Source organism: Impatiens glandulifera, chromosome 1, assembly GCF_907164915.1.
Source record: "Impatiens glandulifera chromosome 1, dImpGla2.1, whole genome shotgun sequence".
NCBI lineage: Eukaryota > Viridiplantae > Streptophyta > Magnoliopsida > Ericales > Balsaminaceae > Impatiens > Impatiens glandulifera.
Genome location: NC_061862.1, coordinates 133,015,752 through 133,040,476, shown reverse-complemented (window position 1 = coordinate 133,040,476; position 24,725 = coordinate 133,015,752). Strand labels below are relative to the sequence as shown.

At 28.7% G+C, this 24,725-nt stretch overlaps 3 protein-coding genes across 3 annotated transcripts; 2 read left to right on the top strand and 1 right to left on the bottom strand.

Moving 5' to 3' along the window:
- The first annotated feature begins 14,359 nt into the window (after positions 1-14,359).
- LOC124943803 (uncharacterized mitochondrial protein AtMg00810-like) lies at positions 14,360-14,698 on the top strand. Its single transcript, XM_047484278.1, has one exon. It carries the CDS (start codon positions 14,360-14,362, stop codon positions 14,696-14,698), a length of 339 nt encoding a protein of 112 aa, XP_047340234.1.
- A 3,501-nt stretch (positions 14,699-18,199) lies between these two features.
- Positions 18,200-19,259, top strand: LOC124935034 (dehydration-responsive element-binding protein 2F-like). Its single transcript, XM_047475503.1, has one exon. It carries the CDS (start codon positions 18,379-18,381, stop codon positions 19,204-19,206), a length of 828 nt encoding a protein of 275 aa, XP_047331459.1. The 5' UTR covers positions 18,200-18,378; the 3' UTR covers positions 19,207-19,259.
- On the bottom strand, positions 19,240-20,042 carry LOC124935043. Its single transcript, XM_047475511.1, has one exon. It carries the CDS (start codon positions 19,981-19,983, stop codon positions 19,426-19,428), a length of 558 nt encoding a protein of 185 aa, XP_047331467.1. The 5' UTR covers positions 19,984-20,042; the 3' UTR covers positions 19,240-19,425.
- Positions 20,043-24,725: the final 4,683 nt, after the last annotated feature.

Below are 24,725 nucleotides of genomic sequence, written 5' to 3'. Positions count from 1 at the left end.
AAATACTTATCTACTCCACTTATAGACTTTAAGTTCAATTGGATAAGTAATTGTCAAAAAAGTCTTTCGCCTTATGCGACTGTCGTGGACTAACATAGCGAAAGGGAAGGAGACATTTCGCTTGTGACCAGGGTCGATCTAGGAATAAGTCTGGCAAACCCATAAGTTAGGGCAGTCCACCACTCACGAAGCCCATCTAATAAAATAATTAGATTTTTAAAAAAAATTAAGTTTTTTAACATAAATTTATATATTAATAACTCATGATGAAAATTTCTAGTTTTTATTTGGATATGATTCTCACTAATAATTATTTTTTTAGGTTTTCTATGTGGGATTAAACCGTGGCTTGGGCAATGGCGGAGACAGTAGTAGGGGTGGGTTGTGGTTAAACAACAAAGGACTTGTTAATGTGGTTCTTTTTATATAAAATAAAATTGTATTTCATTAATAATAAATAATATTTATAATTAATTATATAAATAGTGATATTATTATTATAAATTAATACAATTTATATATATATATATATAGTTTATTTGTTCAAACTAATTTATAATTATACCTTTCTAATTATTTATAATATTTTATTAAAATAATTATTTATAATATTTTATTAAAATAATTATTTATAATATTTTATTTTATAAAAACAATTAACATTGTTCTAATATATAAATATTTATAATAACACATAAATTTTAATTAATATATAAATAAAATTTATTTATATAATTATATAAATTAAAGTATAAAGAATTATATAAAAACTAATGTAATTTATATAATAGTATTATTTATTTTAAAACTACATTTATATATGATAATTATATTTTTTTTTTTATTAATTTCTAATATAAATAACTTATAAAATAATGATTATATATAATAATTTATATAAATATAAGAATAAAATAATCTTTTATATTTTTTACTATTTTCTGGTACCACTAACCAATCATAATATATATGAGTGTTTACTCATTTGATAATATGTTTTGACAATGATTTTGTATTTTTTTCTTATTTTCATGTTTTTTATTTTTTTTCCTATTTTTTCACAAAATAGGCTAAAATATGCTAAATTAGACTTTTATATTTTATTTATTTATATAGTTATTTTTTTCTTATTTAAAACTTAATTAATTTAATTTTTTACATTAATTTTCTTAACCTAATTTTTCTCAACTATATAGTTTTAAATGTATAAATTTGTTTTTTAAATTGAGTATTTTTATCTTTTATTAGATTTTGTATGTTTATTTTATTTTGGTAAAGATATTCGTAGAACGATTTGATTAATATGTTTAATCATTATTCGTAATAGTATATTTAGGGGCGGAGCCAAGATGAAAAATTATCTGGGGCTGACTCCAACTTGCATCTCAGATTTAACTTTTTATGCTCCGCTTTTTTTTCAATAAAATTTCCACGATTATTAGAAGATGGAGACTCGTCATGCACTCTCAATGCACACGCTTGCAAAGTGAGTCACCGAGTGCTTTCAATAGTTGTTGTAAGCCGTAATCTATTATTTTGTTTTTTATCTGAAGACTATGCATTCAGTACTTTGTCAATATGACAATGATATTCATTAGATTATTAAGATATTCAACTGTCATATTATGTGGTGAAATATTACATCCTATATGCATAACAAAAGAGCATTTATCCCCATCATTAACTCGCTTTCAATATTTGAATCCATTTATTGTAAATGTAGGTTTTTGGGAGTTGCTTATGTTCAAACAAGAAATATGGGAAACAAAAAGCAACATCTTTCAAATGAGAGTATTCTAACTAAGTAAATTTCTTAAACCAATGACTTTGGAATCGTCGATTTTGATTTCCAAATTTGGTCGGCGGGTACTCATCCTTAATAGGTTGATATGACCCCATCTTGATATAAGCTCGTCTAATTTCATCCCTTTGATTAAAAGGATATTTCCATATCGGAATACGTAATGCTAGATCAAGTTTAAAAGAACTTACATCAACATCAATTCTAGGAGATTTGTTAGGTTCTTAGTAAGATATCAAATTTTTTATTTAAATACTGAATCAAACCAATATAACTATTTTAACTTGTTTATTAATATTAATTTATATTTTCTTATAAAATTTTGAAATAGTTTAAAATTAAGAAATATAAAACACTATTATTATTTTAATTTTTATATTTTACCCTTATAAATAATTTGTATTATTAATTATATTGAAATAAATAAAAAATAATGTATAATTATTATATAAATATAATTTTAAAATAAATAATATTATTATATGATTTTATATATAATTTTTATACTTTATTTATATAAATAAATCTTATTTATATATTAATTAAAATTTATATATTATTATAAATATTTGTATATTAGAAAATATAGTTAGTATAAAATAAAATATTAATAATAATTATTTTAATAAAATTAAAATAATATAATTATGAATTAATTTATAGATAAATTATATTTTAAAATATAATAAATTAAATGTGAGGGCAGGGTTTAATCACTTACCTCATTTTCACAGTTTAATTACATAGTCAACTGAGCTAAGAGTCATATGTCAAATACGACTATAAAATGTTTTATTTTAAGATTTTAATTTAGGTGGGGCTGGAGCCCACCCTAGCACATGCGTGGCTCCGTCCCAGAGTATAATACCTATAATTTTTTTTATGATTGAAAGAAAAAAAATGTTCCCTAGATTCGTAAGGTGATTGTGACCTAATTTAGCAAAGAATGAGCAAGTTAGGTTACAGAGAAGACTGATCGTGTAGCTGGAGCTGGTTATAGAACTTAAGCCAAACATAGTTTCAAAATTGGATAAACATGTTGGCGTGGTTTAGCCGTTACCAAATATATTAAAATTTTGGTTGAAAAAATATACTGTGATTGAAATTTCATAGAAGAACAAAGATAGTTGAAAATTGGTAATCTTACCTACCACGTGAGTTGCCAACTGGTTGAATCTTTCCATTACCAAATAAAATAGTTTGGTGTACGAAATTTAATAATGTGAATAGATTATGTATTTGGATTATGTGAATAAATTTTAATTAATGTTTTTAATATATTCTATACATTATTGAGTCTAAATATTGATAGGAGAGAAACACTTAAAATTTGAATTTCTATTTTTTTAAATTATGAATTTATTCTTTAGTGATGACAAGACAACCTATCTAATTGTATATGACCTGTTTTTAAAAAGTTAAATTTCTCAAAATTTTAAAACATATAATATTATTAACAATTTAATTAATTAATATTTTTTTCTCAATTGTTTTAATAATCTTTTATTTATTATAAAAAAAAATATATATAGTAATTATTATAATTATATATTTAATTTATACATATATTTAAAAGATAGCGAGTCACAATCTAAAAACTTTGAAGCAAATGACATATGGAAGGCGGATAATTAGGACTTGTTAATTAAGAATAAAGTTCAACAAATTTATTTATCTTTTCTTTTTATTAAAATTTTATCTTTATTCTCCACGTCATAACATTTCTCTCTTAGGTAAATATATATTTAAAAAATTTGTTAGTTAACTTATTTATTTATTTATATATTTTTGAGAATGATAATAAAGAAAATAAATAAATTAAATAATAAATATATATGTTTTAAAATATAAATTATATTTTATAGAGTAATAAAAAAGATAATGAATAAATTAAATAAAACATTATTATATTTTGATAATCAAGATTGAAAATTAAAAAAAAAAATTATTTATTTCAATTTCATTATTCTCATAATAAATAGTTATATGTTAAATAGACAATTTTAAAATGTGTAAAATAACATTATATATTGAAATTGTTCTAAGACGAATTAAAAAGTTTAATATTTTGTAATCTCATTAGTAAATTAAGATTGAACAATTTTGATATTTGAAGTATTAGAGTCTAAGTTTTAAAATGTCTACCATATTATTTAGTATATTTTTCTTAACTTTGTGGGCCACAATTTTATTTATTTTGCATTAGCCTCTAATTCTTAATATTTTTTTCTTTCAATATTTTTCGATTGGAACAATGTCTACCATATTATTTAGTATATTTTTCTTAACTTTGTGGGCCACAATTTTATTTATTTTGCATTAGCCTCTAATTCTTAATATTTTTTTCTTTCAATATTTTTCGATTGGAACTTGCGGGTGGTAAACTTAGGGGGAGCTCGCCTCTTCTTCAGACGTGTCCTCGACAACCTGTCGAGAGTGCTTGGTCGCTGGACTTTCTAAAATGAAACTCGCGTGTCAAGAGATATGGGGTGTTCTAATCGAAGTGTCATACCCAAGTCGGTTAAAACCTCGAATTGATTCTTAAATCTTATAATTTTAAGATGTTACATAATGTTAACTAGTCTAATTTTAAGTAAACTCTTAAATTAATAAATTCTTACTATTTTAAATTTATATTAATATTAGAATGTTTAAACTCTTCATATTATCTTTTTAAATAATATATTATTAATTTACAAAATTTTATTTAAGAATTTTTTTATCTAACTATCTACTTGTACAACTAGTTCATTTAGTAAATTATTAAAGTTTATTTGATAATCGGAATTTTGAATATTAAAAAAATGGTTAGAAATTATACTTGTCACCTTAAACTTACAACCTAGCTCCTTGTGAGAGGGTACAAGACTAACAGAGGATCAAACTGATATGAGATAGAAATTCTCTCTTTTTTAATTTAGATTGTAGATGTGATCATATAAAAAATACATTTAATCATTTATCTCTTTAAAATGAAAATTTATCTCTGTAAAATACATTTAACCATTTTTCAAATAATATTATTATTTTTAATAATACTAAAATAGTATTTTTAATTGGTTAAATTTAAAATAACTTAAAAAAAAATTAAAATCTAATTAAAGGTTAATTATTGTGATAATTAAACCATAATTAAGAAAATTATTCAAAATTCTGAAAAGTAATTTGAGGATAAAATATTGTATTTATTATACCCAATATAGAAAAAAAAAGTTAAAAATATTTAATTGTGATTTAATCATGAATTATGTTTAATTTATGACTTAAAGAAATTAAATAAAATACACAAAATTCTCAAAAATACGGTATTGATAGCAATAGTTGTTTTTCTTGTTTGTCGGTCCCCGATTATAAGTTCTCGTTGACCACAGCCTATAGGAACCAAGCTATCTACCGCTTTTAAACCTGTCAGATTTAATTGTTATTATAATTCTAGAAATATTTTATGTGAAATTTTTTGTGATAAAAAAACGTAAAAAGAGAATTAAAATCAATTTTAATAATATTTTTTATAAAAGTAAAATCTGATAATTCAGTGTAACCAGATTTTTGTTAAAATTCTACAATATGATCCTAGACCATTAGATGAGCGTTCAGGCTTCATCCATAAGTCCAAACGCTCCAACGCAGCTCGCTACAACGAAGTCGCGCGCGCCCACACTAGATCAACTAACGGGATGGACTAACTCCGTTAGTCAAACGAACTGACCGCTAATGGAACTCCAATGGAACCCGATGTTTTGTCACTCAAAACAACATCGTCCAACGGTCTTCTTCGTTGGAATCGCGATCATCGCCGACGCGATTCTTCCATAAGCTCCAACTTCCTCAGCAAACGATCAAATCTCTTGAATTTTTTCGTCCACATGCTCCCCTTATCCCCGCCAGCAAGAGGCCCTTATCCTCTAGCCTTATCCTCCCTAGATAAGGCTACCATGATTGAGGATAAAATTAGGGATAAGTTCACTAGAGGATAAATACTCCCTTATGCTTTGTAAAGCAAATAATCAAACAATTACACAGCAATACCCATTGAATCAAAGTTGGAAGATTCCAGTCAAGAACTGTTTTTTGTAAAACATCCTCCGGTGATCCCAGCTTCGATCCAGGCTTCTAGATAGCCTCCAACACATCCAAGGAGTAATCTCCAACTGTTGGTATGAATCCAGAAACACTATACTTCGGTTTGTAATTGAAAATTTGAATTTTTTCAAATTTTCTTGTTTGACCGAGTTTGATATGTTCTTAAGCTTGATTATTGAATTTCTTTGTTTAGAATCATTCTATATATCATGTATGAACTTTTTATTAAAAAAATAGAACAAATCAACCTAAATAAAAAAATTCGAAAATTCAAGTTTGAAAACTGGATTTTTAAAATTTTTGTGTTCTTGGTTTTAACCTAGATTTTTTGACCCAGTTAGTTATTATACATATTTGTTAACATGTTATGATGAATTTCAAGCAACTGTAATAACGTTTTGATCATGTTTGATCCAACAACGTTTTTTAAAATTTAAACTTAAAAACTGGATTTTTGAAATCTTGTGTTCTTGAGTTTAAACTTAATTTGTTAATTCAATACATGTTTGTTAATATATTATGATGATTCCCAAGCAACTATTTCATCATTTTGATCATGTTTGATAAAATCGTATTTTTGAAAATATATTTTTGGATTTTGATCTAATCTTCAAAAAATATTTTATTGTTTAAATGATGTTCTTGTTTTGGTTGAGTTTAACTATATTCATCATTTCAAAGCTAATGGAACAAAAAATAGGCCTTAAAATGGCCTAATTTGAAAAGTCCAAAATTTGACATAGAAATGTGTTTTAAATTGATCTTTGTAAAGATCTTGAAAAGTCGCAATTTATGTTAGAGCTTTTGTTCTTCATGATCATATAAACTAACTGTAGCTTACAAATCATGATTCCATAATTTGAATCAAAAGTTATAGACTTTTGAAATTTTGACCAAAATAAGAACACCTCGGTTCTAAGGTTTTAGCCTACGACCGGTAATCCTCGGTCTTGTTCTTCAGCCGCGACCGAGAGAACCTAGCCTCCGACTAAGGACTAGGACCGGTATTCTTTAGCTCCGACTGAGGACCTGCACCAGTGTTCTTGAGGAAGAACCGAGCCCCAAGACCGATGGTTTTAGACTAGGAACGTGGAGCCCGACCGAGTTTTTTTTAACTTAGGACCGAGTCATCCTCTTAGTCTATGACTGATTTTTCTAACTTAGGACCGATCCTTATTTTGACCTAGAACCGAGAGCCTTTAGTCTAGGACCATGGATTAGGATCGAGAGCCTTTAGCCTAGGACCGATGATTAGCACCGAGAGCCTCTAGCCTAGAACCGATGACTAGGACCAAGCCTTGTAGACTTAGGACCGAGAACTACCTAACCCTAGGACCGAGAACCTAGACCGGTAGACTTGACCTAGGACCGAGCCTCCCAGGTTTAGGACCGATCAACTTGAGTTTGGTACCAAGCCTCCCGAACCCAGGACCGAGCTCTCCGGTCTCTTGACCCATACGACCCACACCATGGTCTGGACCACCCTAGTCTTGACCGAGCCCGACCGATCCTAGATCGGTCAAATTGAACCCAAACCCTAGGACTCCGGTCCTAAGGCCTATTTGGTTCAACTTTTCAAAATCTAAAAATATTTTTGTAATTTTGGAACCTGATCCATTTTCAAATATTCCTGAAAGGTTTTGTTAAATCTAAATACTAGCACAATAGGTACATACCCCTTTTAAAAATAATTTTGTATAATTATTTACGATCTAAACACATCATTGTTTATGACCCTTAGACTACTAATTAAATGTAAGAAATGTTATAAATGAATTTATCATAGCCAAAATTTGTTTATTTTAAAAAGAATTTTTAAAAACCGTTTTTATTTTGGCGTAGAGGACATAGCGCGAAAGCCTTTTCCCAAGCGTAAACAGACAACGAACCACCATTTTTAGAAACTCTGGTATAAATACGTTTATACACGTATCATTTTATTAATTTTCATAAAATCACTTGGCGACTCTGATTTTCAAATAAATAATCTTTTAAATTAGTTATGTTTAATTAATTTATACCGGGTTTTGATTAAATTGCTATTTAGCCCCTAATTATTAAAATTTGAAAAAGTATTAATTATTTTTACATAATTAATTTTTTACCGCTCCAGGTATTTTCAAAATCTTTTAAAAACTAAATATTTCATTTTAAAATATGTCTGACACGCAAATCAAGGTTGAAACGCATCAAACCTAGAGCTACCCCATAATATTCTCCCCATATTGTCACATGTCTGCCTGATTGCGGCGCGTGCTAAGCTATGAGACGGGAGATAGATGCCTGCGGAGGTCAGAGCTCTCTTGGAGATTCTATTGGGGATACCTTGTTATTTTAAAATTGAATAAAATAAATAAAACTCTGGCTATTTATAGTTTTTTATATATAACATTCTACCCTCACAATAGTCCACCTCACGGGTCTATCACCTCAACAGGTACTTAAGTTTTACCCTGTACCTAGGCAATACTCTAATAATTTTTAAAAATCAAAGGGGTATATCACCCAAGATTGCGTGAAGGAGTACCAGATCGGAGTTCTATACATATACAAACTACTTTTAGACCGATAATACCTGTCTGTGATTGAGAGATGTTGCGTGGGAAAAAACTAGGAACCTAGAGTGGATCCCCATGTTGTCTTTGATACATCCTTCGAGATGCGACCTTAGCAATGGTGGGGAGAGATTCCAACCTAAGCCTTGACAGAAACCTTAGTACACAAAACCTGGTTACTTTACCCAACCTTTGTTTGGACGTGCCCAAACAACAATATCGCGACAAGTTGATCCAGTACGTGCTTATTTATTATACATGCATACATCTATAATAGATATACTAAACATATTTAAGCATATTTGCTTTTATCAAAATCAAACGACATGTTTGTTACAATTGATTATACATCGCAAAATGGCCTTGTTAGAAAACGAGAATCTGTTCATGTGGTCCCACCACTTCCACGATTCAGAGTGGTACTATAACGCTTATGAGCTCAACTCTGCTATCAACTACACTCATTTTCGGCTCCATCATAACTTCATGATGGAGATGCAGCGCAAATGGTATCCGGTGCATAACACCTTCATGTTGGGGGATCGTCAAATTTGCCCAACTATCAAGGAATTCAGATCCATTATGATGATTGACAACAAAAACATCATAAAGCTCAAGCCCTTCATGGAATATATGTCTCTTAGGAAAATCATCCAAGAAGAGTTGTGCTACACAGAAACCACTGTAGACAAGATCCTTGCCAGAACTTACTTGGATCTTCCTCGTTGGGTTAAGATGACAACCCAAACCGGGAAAATTCCTCCACTGAATTTTGGTACCTCTTTGCTCACTATGAGAATCATGTTAACTCATTTCCTTCTCGCTCCCTCGAGCAATCTCCCTCCATCCTCGAAAATCTTGGAAGTGGCCTATCATCTTAAGGTTGAGAATAAAAATCCCACCGAAATCATCCTATTTGAGACAGTGATGGGTCTCAACGAATCATATTATTCCTATTCTCTCAATAAAAGAGGAGCTCCTACCATCCTCTATGTATGGCTTCTGAAGAAAATGGAGCGCATATCTCCTCCACTTCTAAGCAAGGAAATGAATGTCGCTCTCCAGAATCGGTGCCTCAAGAATGTTAAGCCAGAGCTTCCCATCTACGACAACAATACCATTCGAGAACTTCTACCATGGTATGGTATCAAGAAAATGGTATATCTAATGAACGACTTATGGTACTTATGGGCCTCGAATGGATTACCTCATACTACATTAGTAAACTATTTAAATAGTTCGGGCGAGATTGCATGCCTCCCTACCATGACTATGTAGTAGCCATAGACAGGTCGATTAAACATAGCGACTTCGTCGACTATTTAGAACTTTGGAGCGACTCTGTCAAGATGGGAATCCTAAAAACGGAAGGACTACATTAATCAGATCATGGATGAGTTCCACCGACAACATGCAGAAGAAGAAAGTGAAGACTCTGTCACCTCCACTTGATATAGACGAACTCGCTCCCCCTGAAGAGGAGCTCTAAGTTTTACCCTTTTGTACAAACGACAAAAACTTAGAAGCCTAGTATAATCAAACTGGAAAACCCTAAGAACTCCGAAATTTTGAACAATGTAACATCGAAAGTTCTTTTTTAAAAAAACAAATATATAAAACCTTACGAGATGTTTATCTATAGGTCATGTTATTTGCATATGCATTTGATTTTTTTGTTACAATTGCAATACATTCCCTCTTCTGCTATCACAGTCATCAACGATGTCCACGCTAACGGATATTGAGCTTCTCTCTTGGACAAAGCACTTTCGTGAAAATCAATGGTTTTCGAGGACTACGACCTCAACCCCATCATGAGTTTCCTAAAATACGAAGTAAACTCTAACTTCATGATGGAAATGTATAAAATGTGGAATCTAGACAAAAGAGCCTATGTCCTCGGTAGTAGGATTATATGCCCCACCGTAGAAGAATTTCGGTCTATCCTAATGATAGATTACAAAAATATTATACATCTAAAGCCATTTATAGACTCGATGTCTATCAGAAGACTTTTACAAAAGAAATATCACTATTCCGAAACAACCTTTAACGCCATCATCACCGACATGAGCATGAATTTCCCGCGACTCTAATTTTCAAATAAATAATATTTTAAATTAGTTATTTAATTAATTTAAATCGGGTTCGGGTTAAATTATTATTTAGCCCCCAAATTATTAAAATTTGAACAAATGATTAATTATTTTTACATAATTAATTTCTTACCGCTCTATTTATTTTCATAATCTTTTAAAAACTAAATGTTTCATTTTAAAAGATGTCTGACACACAAACCTATTAGCATTTTAGACCTTTACTTTTATATATTTTATTATTTAGTCTCTTTGTTGGCTTATATATAAGTCTTTCATTGTTTTCTATTTCCATATTATTCATCAATAATAAAACCCTAGTTTCTCTTTTCTCTATTCTTTAACATGGTATCAGAGCCACCATTCATTTATAGGGCTTGATTTGTTGGGATCGAGGGTTTTGCAACGATTCTTATGCTTCTACATCGAATGATTAATCTGTTACGGTTGTTTTTCTTCCGCACTGATTGATTGCAGCTCCTAGGGTTTGTTTATTGGCTTGTGAATTAGGGATTTTGTTTGTTTGGTTCCTTTGTCGCTTGGATCTCGTTTGCTTGTTCGTTATGGCTGTTCGTAAAGACGATTCTCTTCAGTCTATTAGTGTATAGTTGAATAGGAAAAATTATTCATATTAGAGCTATGTGATGAAATTTTTTTTGAAGGGAAAATCGATGTGGGGTTATGTTACGGGTACAGAAATGCCACCTACTGATAAGGCTGCAGAGACTTATGCAACAATGTTCGATGTTTGGGAGACCGATAACTCAAAGATCATCACGTGGATAAACAATTCCATCACACATTCGATTGGGGTTCAGTTGGCAAAGTACGATACATCCAAGCACGTTTGGGACCATCTTGCTCGTCTTTATACATAGTCTAATTTTGCCCGACAATTTCAGTTGGAAACGAACATTCGTGCACTCAAGCATAATGATTTGTGTATCCAATATTTTTATTCCTCCATGTCTGATTTGTGGGATCAATTGGCTCTTACCGAGTCTGAGGAGTTACGAGTATTGGCACCTTACATCACACATCGAGAGAAACAACGCTTAGTTCAAGTTTTGGTTGCTCTTCGATCTAACTTCGAAACTTTGCGTGGATCAATCTTGCATCAGAACCCTTTGCCTTCAGTTATTCGGTTGTCCATGAGTTGATAGCTGAGGAGATACGAATCAAGACTCGACCTAACAAAGAGCATAACCCAACATCTACTTCATTCGTTCTTGCAACTCCACATAATCCCTTTGGTAATCATCCGAATCGATTGAACTCACGAGTGGCTATGGATGAATGTGCTTTCTGTAAGAAGAAAGGTCACTGGAAAGGTCAATGTCCTTTGTTAATCAATAAAGGTAAAACAACCGCAACAACAACAACAATCGCAACCACAACATCAATCACAAAGACGCCCTCCACAATCATCATCTCATTTGCCCCTAGAAACCTACAAGTCAAGCATTCCAAGATAGTAGTGTATTGACTCCACCTCCTATAGATCCATCAATGATTGAGCAGTTCCAAAGGTTTCTCGCTTCGCAACCTCATGCCATGCCATCATTTTCTCATGTCGGTTTGTCTTCTTCTAATATCTCTGCTCCCTCAGGTATATATTCTTCTGTTTGGGTTCTAGACTCTGGGGCCTCTCATCATATGTCTCCTGAATTGTCTTCTTTTGATTCTTTGTCACCAAACACGTCTATCTCGGTTGCAACAACTGATGGTACCCATATTCCATTAGTAGGAGTCAGTTCTATTAATACACACAATTTAACTCTTTCAGATGTCTATTATATTCTAAGTCTTACCCTAAATCTTTTCTCGGTTAGTCAATTGTGTGACTTGGGATATTCCGTCTTCTTTTCTAATTCCACTTGTTATGTGTAGGATCCACATTCTTAGAAGCTGATTGGGACAGGCCATAGGAGAGGAGGATTATATGTGTTGGATGAACTTGAAGCACTAAAAATAGCTACTAGTGCTACTTCTATTGTGGATTTGACATCTTTTCATTTGAGTCTCTCTTCTTCTACCTTTTATTTATGGCATTCTCGTTTAGGACATATTTCGGGATCCCGTTTAAAATTTTTGGCTTCTATTGGAGTTTTAGGTGATTTGAAAACTGATGATGTTTCTGATTGTAGTGGTTGTAAACTTGCTAAGTTTTCAGCTTTGCCTTTTAAAACAAGTTTATCTTCATCTTTTGCTCCATTTGACCTAATTCATTCTGATGTGTGGGGACCTTCTCCTTTACCTCTTAAAGGGGGTTCCCGCTATTATGTTTCGTTTATTGATGATTGTACTCGTTATACTTGGGTTTTTCTTATGAAATGTTGTTCTGAATTTTTATGTATATTTCATACTTTTAGAGCTCTTGTCAAAGCTCAGTATTCATCTGTCATTAAATTCTTTCGTTGTGATTTGGGTGGGGAATACACCTCTAATGATTTCTCTAGGTTACTTGCTTCTGACGGAACTCTTCATCAGAGTTCTTGTTCAGACACCCCTCAACAAAATGGCATTGCAGAAAGAAAACATCGACATATTGTTGAAACAACTCGCTCTCTCTCATTGTCTGCCAATGTTCCTAGTGTCTTTTGGGGTGAAGCCATCCTCACTACTATACATCTTATTAATATGATTCCAACATCTCACAACTCAGGTTTGTCACCGTTCAAGGATATGCTCTTGCTTATTCCTCATTGCATGTCTTTGGTTCTGCTTGTTTTGTATTACGTCCACACGTTGAGCGTAGCAAATTGACTTCATGATCTGTAATATGTGTTTTCTTGGGGTACGAGATAGGACAGAAAGGTTATCGTTGTTTTGATCCCGTCAGTCAAAAATTATATGTCTCCCGTCATGTTACGTTTCTTAAGCATATTCCATTTTTTCCCATTCCTATAAATTCTCATGATATGACTCACCTAGACTTTGTTAGTATTGATCCTTTTACGGTTGATGATGAGGTGACACCTCCTACTACAGATTCTAGTACTACAGAGGTGACACTTCCTACTACAGACTCTAGTACTACAGTTCCTGACACATATCTTCCTCCCTCCACGGTCTCTCAATCTCCTCCCGATTATGTGGATCTTCCACCTCGTAAATCAACCAAACTTCCTGATTTTTCTTATTCATGTTACTCTACATCTTTTGCTTCCTTTTTAGCATCTATTCATTGTTTGTGTGAGCCATCGTCCTATCAAGAGGCTGTTATTGATCCTCTTTGGCAGTTTGTTATGACTGAGGAACTTGCAGCACTACATCAAACACATACTTGGGATTTGGTTTCTTTACCATCAAGAAAACGACCTATTGGTTCTCGATGGGTATACAAAATCAAAACTAAGTCTGATGGGTCTATTGAGAGATATAAAGCCCGAGTCGTTGCGAGGGGTTTTTCTCAAGAATATGGCATGGATTACGAGGAAACTTTTTCCCCAGTTGCGAAAATGAAAACAATTCACAATCTTATTGCCGTCGCTTCCGTTCGTGGGTGGAATATAACTCAGATGTCTTCAAGAAGAAGTTTTTATGGTTCCTCCACTTTGTGTCCCTCTCAAACCTGGTGAAGTTTGTAGGCTCCGGAAAGCTCTCTATGGGCTTAAACAAGCACCACGCGCTTGGTTTGATAAATTCTCTACTATGATCACTTCAATAGGATTTCATCGTAGTCATCATGATTCGGTATTGTTCATCAAGTGAACAGATTGAGGTTGTATTCTTCTATATTTATACGTTGATGATATGATTATTACAGGTGATGATATTGACGGGATTGGCTCTTGAAATCCGAGTTGGCTCATAGTTTTGCGATGAAAGATTTGGGGATGCTACGTTATTTCCTTGGGATTGAGGTTGCTTCATCTCCAAAGGGGTATATTTTATCTCAGTCAAAATATATAGGTGATATATTTGATCGTGCTCGTCTTACTGATAATAAGGTTGTGGATACTCCAATTAAAACCAATGTTCGATATTCCATAACCGATGGCTCACCTTTTCCAGATCCAGCCTTGTATCGTACTATTGTTGGCAGATTGGTTTACCTCATCATCACCCGTCCTGATATTGCTCATGCTATACACATTGTTAGTCAATTTGTTACTGCGCCTACTATAGTTCATTGGAGTGTTGTTCTTCATATTCTCTGATATCTTCGGGGAACTCAGTTTCAGAGCCTTCTCCTTTCTTCCTCTTCTTCCTTGGATCTTCGAGCGTGATTGTCATGTTGTTCGACATCACTTTGCAATCGGTACCATCACATTGCCATTTGTTTCTTCCTCTGTGTAGATCGTCGACTTATTCACCAAAGCTCTATCCTCTTCTCGTTTTCGTTTTTTTGTTACCAAACTCTCAATGCTCATTGCTGCTGCATCATGAGTTTGACGGGGATATTAGCATTTTAGACCTTTACTTTATATATTTTATTATTTAGTCTCTTTGTTGGTTTATATATAAGTCTTTCATTGTTTTCTATTTCCATATTATTCATCAATAATAAAACTCTAGTTTCTCTTTTCTCTATTCTCTAACAAAACCAAGGTTGAAACGCATCGAATCTCGAGTCATCCCGCGACATTCCTCCATATTGACACGCGTCCGCTTGACTGTAGCACGTGCAAAGCTATGGGACGAGAGATAGATGCATGCGGGGTTACAATCTCTCCTCAATAATTTATTCTCTCATACTTACTATAAAATATATTTTTTAATAATAATAAATTTTCAAACTAAGATAAATAAAAATGAATTAAATTATACTTAATTAAAAACATTCGCTCATTAATTTACTTAAATTAAGTGAATAAATGACAATGTAATTAAAAAATTAAAAAGTACTAATGAATATACATTTCAAATGTTATTTAAACTATATCATCTAACCATTTTATTTTAATAAAAAAAAATTAACATAATAAATTACAACTATATATTTCATTTTAATATAGAAATATGATCTCAACATTCTCATTTCTCTCTCACAAAAAATATATTTTAGAAAAGTTGAAAGATTAATCTTTCTTTCTTTTTGAATGATGTTTTTTTTATAGCATTAGAAGATGTTTCGTTTCTCATTTCATTCCTCAAATTTGAGTTGGTGTGACATTTTATTCAGTTTGACATCCTATTTAGTCTATTTAGTTAGATCAATTTTTTCGTCTCGGATTTTTATAATCCGAATAATATTCTCAATCTTTGGTGGCTCATTTGTTATTCATACCCTCTGATTGTGTTAATGATCATTTCTTAAGTTCGTATCCGTCTCATTCTTAGAAGAAAATGAGACGATATAATTGAATCTAAAGTTATTTTTCATTTTTTTTAATAAAGAGTTATTAGATTTGATCTTTCATAAGGAAGACTCCTATATTTATCTTCTCATTATTTGTTGGCAGACATTTTCTAGTGTTGTTTATTAACCTTCATTGATTCGTTTGACTTGCTTGACTTCAACCCTTATTGTTTAGAAACTCAAATGAGTTCGTCTTTGATAAAACTCTTAACAAATTGAACGATAGTATAGATTTTTTTTATTGAAAGTTTTATTTTTATAAATTATTTATATAATTTGATATATAGAATAATCAACTCTCATTTGGATTTTATAACAAATAATTTCTTTAAAAAAAATAAAAGATTAGGACAAATAATTATTCTCCATTTTGCATAATCTGTGTTCTTAAGTTTTTGAGTGACTCTTAATTATTTATGATAAAACTAAATGTAATCAAATATATTTTTATTAATAAGAAATTAATTCTCTTTAATACAAAAGAATTATATATATATATATATATATAAGGTTAGTTTATAAGTAATATAAAATAACATCTATAAAATCAAAACGACCGATCAAGAATTTAAATATTAAATAATATAATAAATTTAAAAAAAAAAATTACAATTAGAAGATACAACAATATTTACCATTTTTATGAGGTTAACTTTAAAGAAAAAAAAAAGTTCAACCCAAATTTTGAGTGTCATTTAAAATTATTTTGTACGTGGGTTTATAAGTAAGTTCAAAAAATGTTATCTATATGAATAAAAATAATGAAAAACCCATAAAATAAAGTTATTATACATTTAAGATGACCTCAAAATGAACTTAAGTTCAATTAATTCATAGTGAACAATCAGTATAAGCATCAAACGGGCATTTTTTTTCTTTCTAAATTGGTTTTTCTATGGAGAAGAAAATAATATATAATATATTTTTATTAAAAATACATATATTTGTATATATATTATATATATAGAGAGAGGACATGTGAAGAACATGAGAAGGTAGAAGAATAAGGTAATATCTAATTAGTTCTCTCTCTCTCTTCTCGGGAGTCAGGTTGGGTAAAAATTGTGATGACATGTGAATTCATTCTAGCTCGTGAAAATGGCTAATGTTTTGAGGTGCAATTTATCATCAAACATTTACTGCTTCAATATTGTAAGGATCCGAGGAAGATAATACAATATATATATGATTCCATAACCCTAATTAATTTAAGGCTCTTTTAATTTGCCACATTAACCAATATTTCTTTTATTTATTTATATATAGCCTAGGGCTAACTTATATGATACTTCCATAATCTTAATCTTTCTGTCAATTATAATTCATATTCCATTTAGTATATGAACTTTTTTTTATGTTGTTCTATGGTTGGTATCATATATAGAACATTGAATTTAAAATTTTTAATTTCTTTAAAAAGAAACTTTTACCATTCAAAATATTTAGAAGCTTTTTGTAACTTATTGAATTATTCAAAATATATTAGATAATTATTTTCTCTTATAAAGAGAATTATGACATATATAAATATATGATAGTCAACCTGTTAGAAATATTAAAAATAAAAATCTAAGATGTTTATTAAACCGAAATCCATACAAATCCCTTGGAGTAAAAAAAAAGATTATAGATTAATTGTGATTTGATTGAGACATTATTGGATCTAGAAATATCTGATTGTATTGTAATTTTTTATTTATTATATTTTATGTTAATAAATATAATAGAAATTAGTTTTATCATTAACCCGAAATAATAATATTCATAGTTATATATACATAATTAATTTTTAATAAAGAATGAAGAAGTTTTATTATTATGATATTGAGAATTAACTATTTATAATTTTTATAAATAAAATGAAAGGGTGTCCTTAATTACAAAGTTACAAACTAGTATTATATATATATATATATATAAATAAGAAACAAAACTTTATTAATTGAAATAATATCTTTTTGAAACATTTAAAATAGATAAAAATATTACTTATTAAAACACATTAATAATTTTAGAGAAATGATTAGGATTACTAAAACACATTAATAATTTTAGAGAAATGATTAGGAGAGAGAACTTGAGGAGGGAATGAGAGAGAATGATATGACGCAATTTGATTAGCCAAAAAAATAACAAAATTTCTCTCTCTTCTCTCTCCTCACATTTTATCATTTTTCAAACAGTGATGTAGTGACACACCATTCACTCCCCCGTTCCTCCCTTAAATTCTCTCTTCCTATCACTACTCATAATTTTATTTATTTAATTTAATAATGTTATTTTAGTTTGATATTATGTATTTTATAATGTCCTCCAATTCCCATCCTCTCAAAACTCAAGAAAATAAAAATAAAAAACAAGAAAAAATAGATGATACCAGTATCACAGAATTGAGATCACATGGTGGGGGACTTTGAAGCAAATCGTGACAACAATTAAATCAAACTAACCCCGCTCACACTTCACAGTTCACTCTATATTTACACTCTAAAATTTCATCTTCAATACTTCCACACTTGAATATCATCTCAAATCTCAATGGAGAATTACAGAAAGGCAATATCCACCACCACCCCACCTCAAAAACCATGGAAAAAAGGACCTCCAAGAGGAAAAGGTGGTCCTCAAAATGCTTCATGTGGTTACAGAGGAGTTCGCCAAAGAACATGGGGTAAATGGGTAGCAGAAATAAGGGAACCAAAAAAAAGAACCCGTCTTTGGTTAGGTTCATTCTCAACAGCTGAAGAAGCAGCCATGGCTTATGATGAAGCAGCTAGAAACCTCTATGGTTCAGATGCATACCTAAACCTTCCTCATCTCCATTCTGATCATTTCAACAAAAGAAATCAAAAACTCTTCAAATGGTTTCCTTCTTCCAAATCACATATGGTTGTTCCTAAATCCTTTCATAACCCAATTGGATGGCTTAATTTAAGTGCACAACCAAGTGTTCATGCTATTCATCAGAAGTTACAAGAGCTTAAGCAAAATGGAATCTTGAAAAAACATCAACCAGAGACTCAAATTGTTTCTGATACACCTATGGCTGCTGCTATAGAGAAGCCTCAGATTGATCTGAATGAGTTTCTACAGCAAATGGGGATTATAAAAGGAGATGATGGGAAAACTGAGGTGAACATTGAAAACCATGCACAAGAGAATCATACTATTCTTCAAGAGGAGGATTTCAATTGGGAAACATTGATAGAAATGCAAGATCCTGTTGTCTCTGCCTCTGCTTCTACTTCTGCTTCTGCTGCTTTGGTTAATGATGATGATCATTATGATGATATGTTATATTCATCTTATAAACTTCCTAGTTTTCAAGAAGAGCTATCTTTCGGAAATAGCATATGGGATTTCTAATCTAGTATAAGATATGCATTTTGAATCTATAGATTAATAAGAATAATATAATAAACCACTTTCTTTTACATATATAATAATAATTTCTCTTTTACATGAACATGAACATGAACATGAACATGAACAGAGAAAGAAACAGAGAGAGAGAGAAATGAATTAAGAAGATCAATCAATCCCTATCATTGATTCATCAATTGAATTAAATTAACTTAAGATTGATTAAACTTGAAATGGGAATGGAAGATCACCCTTCATCTCCTCTTCTTGATTAAAAGCTCTCGCCTTTGAACTTCCCAACTTGACTGAATTACCAGAATTCCCACTCTCAACAAATGCATAATAATTCAAGAAAAACGCCAAAGTAAGAACAACCCATTCCAAGCAAAATATCAAAACACACAACCCACCAGCTAACTTCAATATCATCGCACCATTTTCTTCTCTTACATAAGAATCCAATCTACCCAGGAATTCCTTAGTAGTTGTGAAGATCAAAACAGCCACAGATCCCTGAAATATAGCAGTTAGAACTGTGGCAACCATATGGGCACCGTACCACCTGCGTCCGGTGGTGGAGGAAGAAGATGATGCGGCGGCACTGCCGGAGATTGCTCCGACGATGGTGAGAATGTGGAGGAGGATTAGAAGAAACCCACAAAGGGAAGGGATTAGACGGAGAGAAAGGGTGAGGAAAATGCAACTTGAAGCGGCTCCTAGAAGGATGTAGTTGCAAAGAAGGAAGATTTTGTGGGTGAAATGGTTAGAATCGAAAGCCATGGATTTTTTGTTTTTGTTTTTGAGAATTTTGAGGTTTCTTAGAGAAAGAGAGAGTGATGTGAAGAAGAAGAAGAAATGAGAGAGGTTTAAAAAGAGGGAATAGTAACGTAAACATTTGACTTTTTTAAACTTGACCGTTGGAGAGAGTAGGTAAAAACAAAAAGGAAAATTTGAAAGTTCTCAAACGGCTAGTTTTTGGTTGAATGCAAGCTGTGTAATGATTTGATTATTGGCTCCTTTATTTTTCAAATATTTAGGGCTTGTTTGAGTAGATTATTATTTGAAGTTTGTTTGAATTTTTGAATTATTTGAATAAAGTTTAGATTGTCTGAATAAAGAAAGGGATTTGAACTTGTTTGATTTAGAGGGATTTATTTAAATTATTTAGAGCAAATGATTAAAGCATTTATTAATATTTTTATTAAAAATATGAATCATGAGATTGAGAAAATAATAGTTAATAGGATTATAATTTAGGAAAAAAGCTCACTTAGACGTATATACTTGTACAACTAGCTCACTTAGACGTACTAATAAAAGATCATTTAAACATATATACTATCAAAAATTGGCTCATTTAGCCTCTTTTAATAACCATGGTTAACTTTTATTTTTAAATTTATATATTTACTAATTAAATATTAATATATTTTCTCTCTCTATCTTTTTCATTAATTAAACTAGGTAATTTATTTTATTTTTAAATTTTTTATTATTTTAATATCAATTTCTCTTTTATATTTCATCTTTTTTTTTATTAGTTTTCATTTCTCATATTTCTTAAATTCTCATTTTTTTTTTAAATTTAACAATTTTTTTATGAATTTTATGTTTCACTATAATATTTTTTTGAAGGTTTTTTTTATTTAATTTAATATAATAAAAATGAAAAAGGGTTTTTTCTTATTTAGTTTAATATAAATAAAAATAAAATTAATAATTTTTTATTTAATTTTTATTCACGACTTATATTAGTAGTAAAAGAATTGTTTTGTCTAATATTTGATTATTACTCTTTTAGTGTTTGATGAATGAGTTTTTTATTATTATTCAATTCTTAATTAATTTATTTTTTTGTTGAAGGATTTTTTTTATTGAAAGAATTTTGATTGTTATATTCAATTATTAGGATCAAACAATTTTAAAATAATTAATAATTAATGTGAATATAAAAATATATATATATATAAAAAGAAATATAGAGTTAAAATAATTAAGGATGAATGCTCGTATATATAAAATAAAATTAAAATAATCAATCATAAATAATCATATAAAATAATAAAAAATTATAAAAAAGATAAAAATAGAGAGTTCATTTATTAGTAATAAATGAAATAATAAATGAAGAGGAAAGAGAGAGAAAATATATTAATATTTAATTAATAAATATATAAATTTAAAAATAAAAGTTAACCATGGTTATTAAAAGAGGTTAAATGAGCCAATTTTTGATAGTACGTACATTTAAATGACTTTTTATTATTACATACATTTAAGTGAGCTAGTTGTACAAGTACATACGTCTAAGTGAGTTTTTTTCCTATAATTTATTTGAAAATAATCTAATTTGCATCAAATTAAACTCTCCTAAGTTAATTAATATATATACTTTTTCTTTTTGGTATTCATAAATAATTTAACATCACTTTATAAGGGTGGGAGGTGTTACTAACCACCCATAAAATAAATATGAGTAAATATTTTCTTTTAAATCATATCAACAAGTCATTTTTTCTATTAAATAATCAATTAAACATAACAAAATATTGATGATTTGTTATTATGTATAACATTTTTTTAAATATAAATAATAATATTTAAACCTAAATAATAAATTTTATCATAAAAATAGTTTTCAAGTAACCTTACATGAACCAAGAGTTTATATATTAATATTAATAATATAAAGTTCATGACAAATGTATAGCACATTAACATTAAGTTTGTTTGATCTTGTTATATGTAAGAGATTGAATTATAAATTTAAATATTGATTGATGAAAAAATTAGATATATTTGAGTTAGATTATTCAAATACTAGTCTAATTGTTAAAGATGAAAATGTTAGATTTAAATTTTGAATTATATCGTGTATATATAATGTTTAAACTATCATAATTTTAATTATTTCAAATTTCTCTTAAATGCTTATTTTAACTTAATAATTTATTAATTTTAATTAATTTATCACATTTATAAAAAAAATTCTCTCATTCTTTAATATTTTTAACCTGTTATAAGACATCATATTCGGTAAGACATTAAATACATATATTTTAAAAAATATTTAAATTAATCATAAAGATACTATTTCAAAATTACAAACATTAAATTTATCACTTTTCAAATTTTCTCATCACATATTTTTCTAATCACTCAAACACGATAATTTAAATGCGTAGATCTCAAAATAAAATAGTTAGCTTAAAAAAATATTCAAAAATATGTAAATAAATATCTTTTTGAAAAAAAGCTTCAAAAAGCTCACTTAAACGTACGTACTTATACAATACGTACTATCAACAATTGGCTCATTTAGCCTCTTATAATAACTATGGTTAACTTTTATTTTTAAATTTATATATTTATTAATTAAATATTAATATATTTTCTCTCTTTTCCCTTTTCATTTATTACTAATAAATGAACTCTCTATTTTTATCTTTTTTATTATTTTTATATGAGTATTTATGATTGATTGTTTTAATTTTATTTTATATATGAGCATTCATATTAATTATTTTAACTTTATATTTCTTCTTCTTTTTTATATATATTTTTTTATATTCACATTAATTATTAATTATTTTAAAATTGTTTGATCCCAATAATTGAATATAACAATGAAAATTCTTTCAACAATAAAAATCCTTCAACACAAAAATAAATTAATTAAGAATTAAGAATTGAATAATAATAAAAACTCATTCATCAAATACTAAAAGAGTAATAATCAAATATTAGACAAAACAATTCTTTTACTACTAATATAAGTCCGTGAATAAAAATTAAATAACAAATTATTAATTTCATTTATATTTATATTAAACTAAATAAGAAAAAAACCCTTTTCATTTTTATTATATTAAATTAAATAAGATAAAACCCTTCAAAAAAATATTACAGTAAAACATAAAATTTATAAATAAGTTGTTAATTTTTTAAAAAAAATGAGAATTTAAGAAATATGAGAAATAAAAACTAATAAAAAAAAGATGAAATGTAAAAGAGAAATTAATATTAAAATAATAAAATAAATTAATAATAAAATAAATTACCTAGTTTAATTAATGAAAAAGAAGGAGAGAAAATTTATTAATAATTAATCATGGTTATTAAAAAAGGCTAAATGAGCTAATTTTTGATAGTACATATGTTTAAATGACATTTTATTAGTACATACGTCTAAGTAAGTTTTTTTCCTATTTTTTTTATAAATGTGATAAATTAATTATAAAAACAAAAATTTTACACTTATTTGAGAAAAGTCTCAAAATGATTAAAATTATAATAATTCGATATCAAAATTCAAAGTTAGAGAATGTAATAAAAAAAATACTCAAATTTGAAACTTAAATAATAATTGACCTTTAAATATTATTTTATATATAAAATTTATTTTTTTATATAAATAAAATAAAAATATTTTAATTGATTAAGTGATTTAATTGTTAAAAAATTATTTAATATTATAATTTTTTTATTGAAAATAATTCTAAATAACTACCATCAAAGAAGCTCTGAATATTTGAACCATAAAACTTATAATTGGCCTAATGTAGGTTCAACATTCAAGATCGATGTACAATTTTTTTATACCTACTAATATATAATTAATCTTTGTACTTTAATAATCACTTTTTCATTGTACTTAATAACTTATATAATTAGTAAATAATATATAAAAATATTAAAATTAATGCTAAGTATATATCACTTTAATTATCTATATTTATTTACTTCATAATATATTATATTATTAATATTACCCTATCAAGTTAGTTCAATGGTAAAAGTCAGTTTAAAATAGCAAAATGTCACGAGTTTGATTCTATCGGTAAACATTTTGAATTTAAGCAGAGGTCTTGGTTATAGGTGTTATGTTAGTTCTCTCTTCGTTAAAAAAAATATTACTTTTAAAATATTTAGTTAAATTTAAAATAAAAGAAACAAATAAAATTGAAGAATGTTTGGAAAAAAAATTGCATTGTAAAAAATTCTATTTAATTAACTATGATAAATGACTTCAACACTATCTATCACGAGTCTGTCCCAAACAAGAAATCTTACTACAAATTATTTGACAATTTTTAGAAATAATTCTTACACTTTTTATTCATAATTATTCAATTTATTCACTCTCTACCATAATCCCTATCCTAGTGTAAATTTTAAGAAAAGTTTAAAAGAAATACAATAAAATAAATATCGTTTAGAGAATAAATGGTGAATTTTGCAAATTAAAAAGAATTTTGTAACCCTAAAAAGATCTCCTTTGGAGCGAGTTCCTGGTAAAAAGTTTAAGATTCGAGAAGTTCAACCTCGGTTTGCGTTTTAGAAATTTTCTTAAAATAAAATATTATTTTAAAAGATATCATTAATTCCTGACAGTTTTTTCGGGGGTTTAATTTTAAAAAATCATAGCATTTATCAAATTTCAATTTGATTTAAAAATCCATTAGTTTTAGTTAATTAAACATAATTAATTTAAAAATTATTTATTTTGAAACAGATTTACC

Coding starts and splice junctions, on each gene's coding strand:
- LOC124943803 (XM_047484278.1), top strand. CDS start 14,360: ATGAAAGATTTGGGGATGCTACGTTATTTCCTTGGGATTGAGGTTGCT.
- LOC124935034 (XM_047475503.1), top strand. CDS start 18,379: ATGGAGAATTACAGAAAGGCAATATCCACCACCACCCCACCTCAAAAA.
- LOC124935043 (XM_047475511.1), bottom strand. CDS start 19,983: ATGGCTTTCGATTCTAACCATTTCACCCACAAAATCTTCCTTCTTTGC.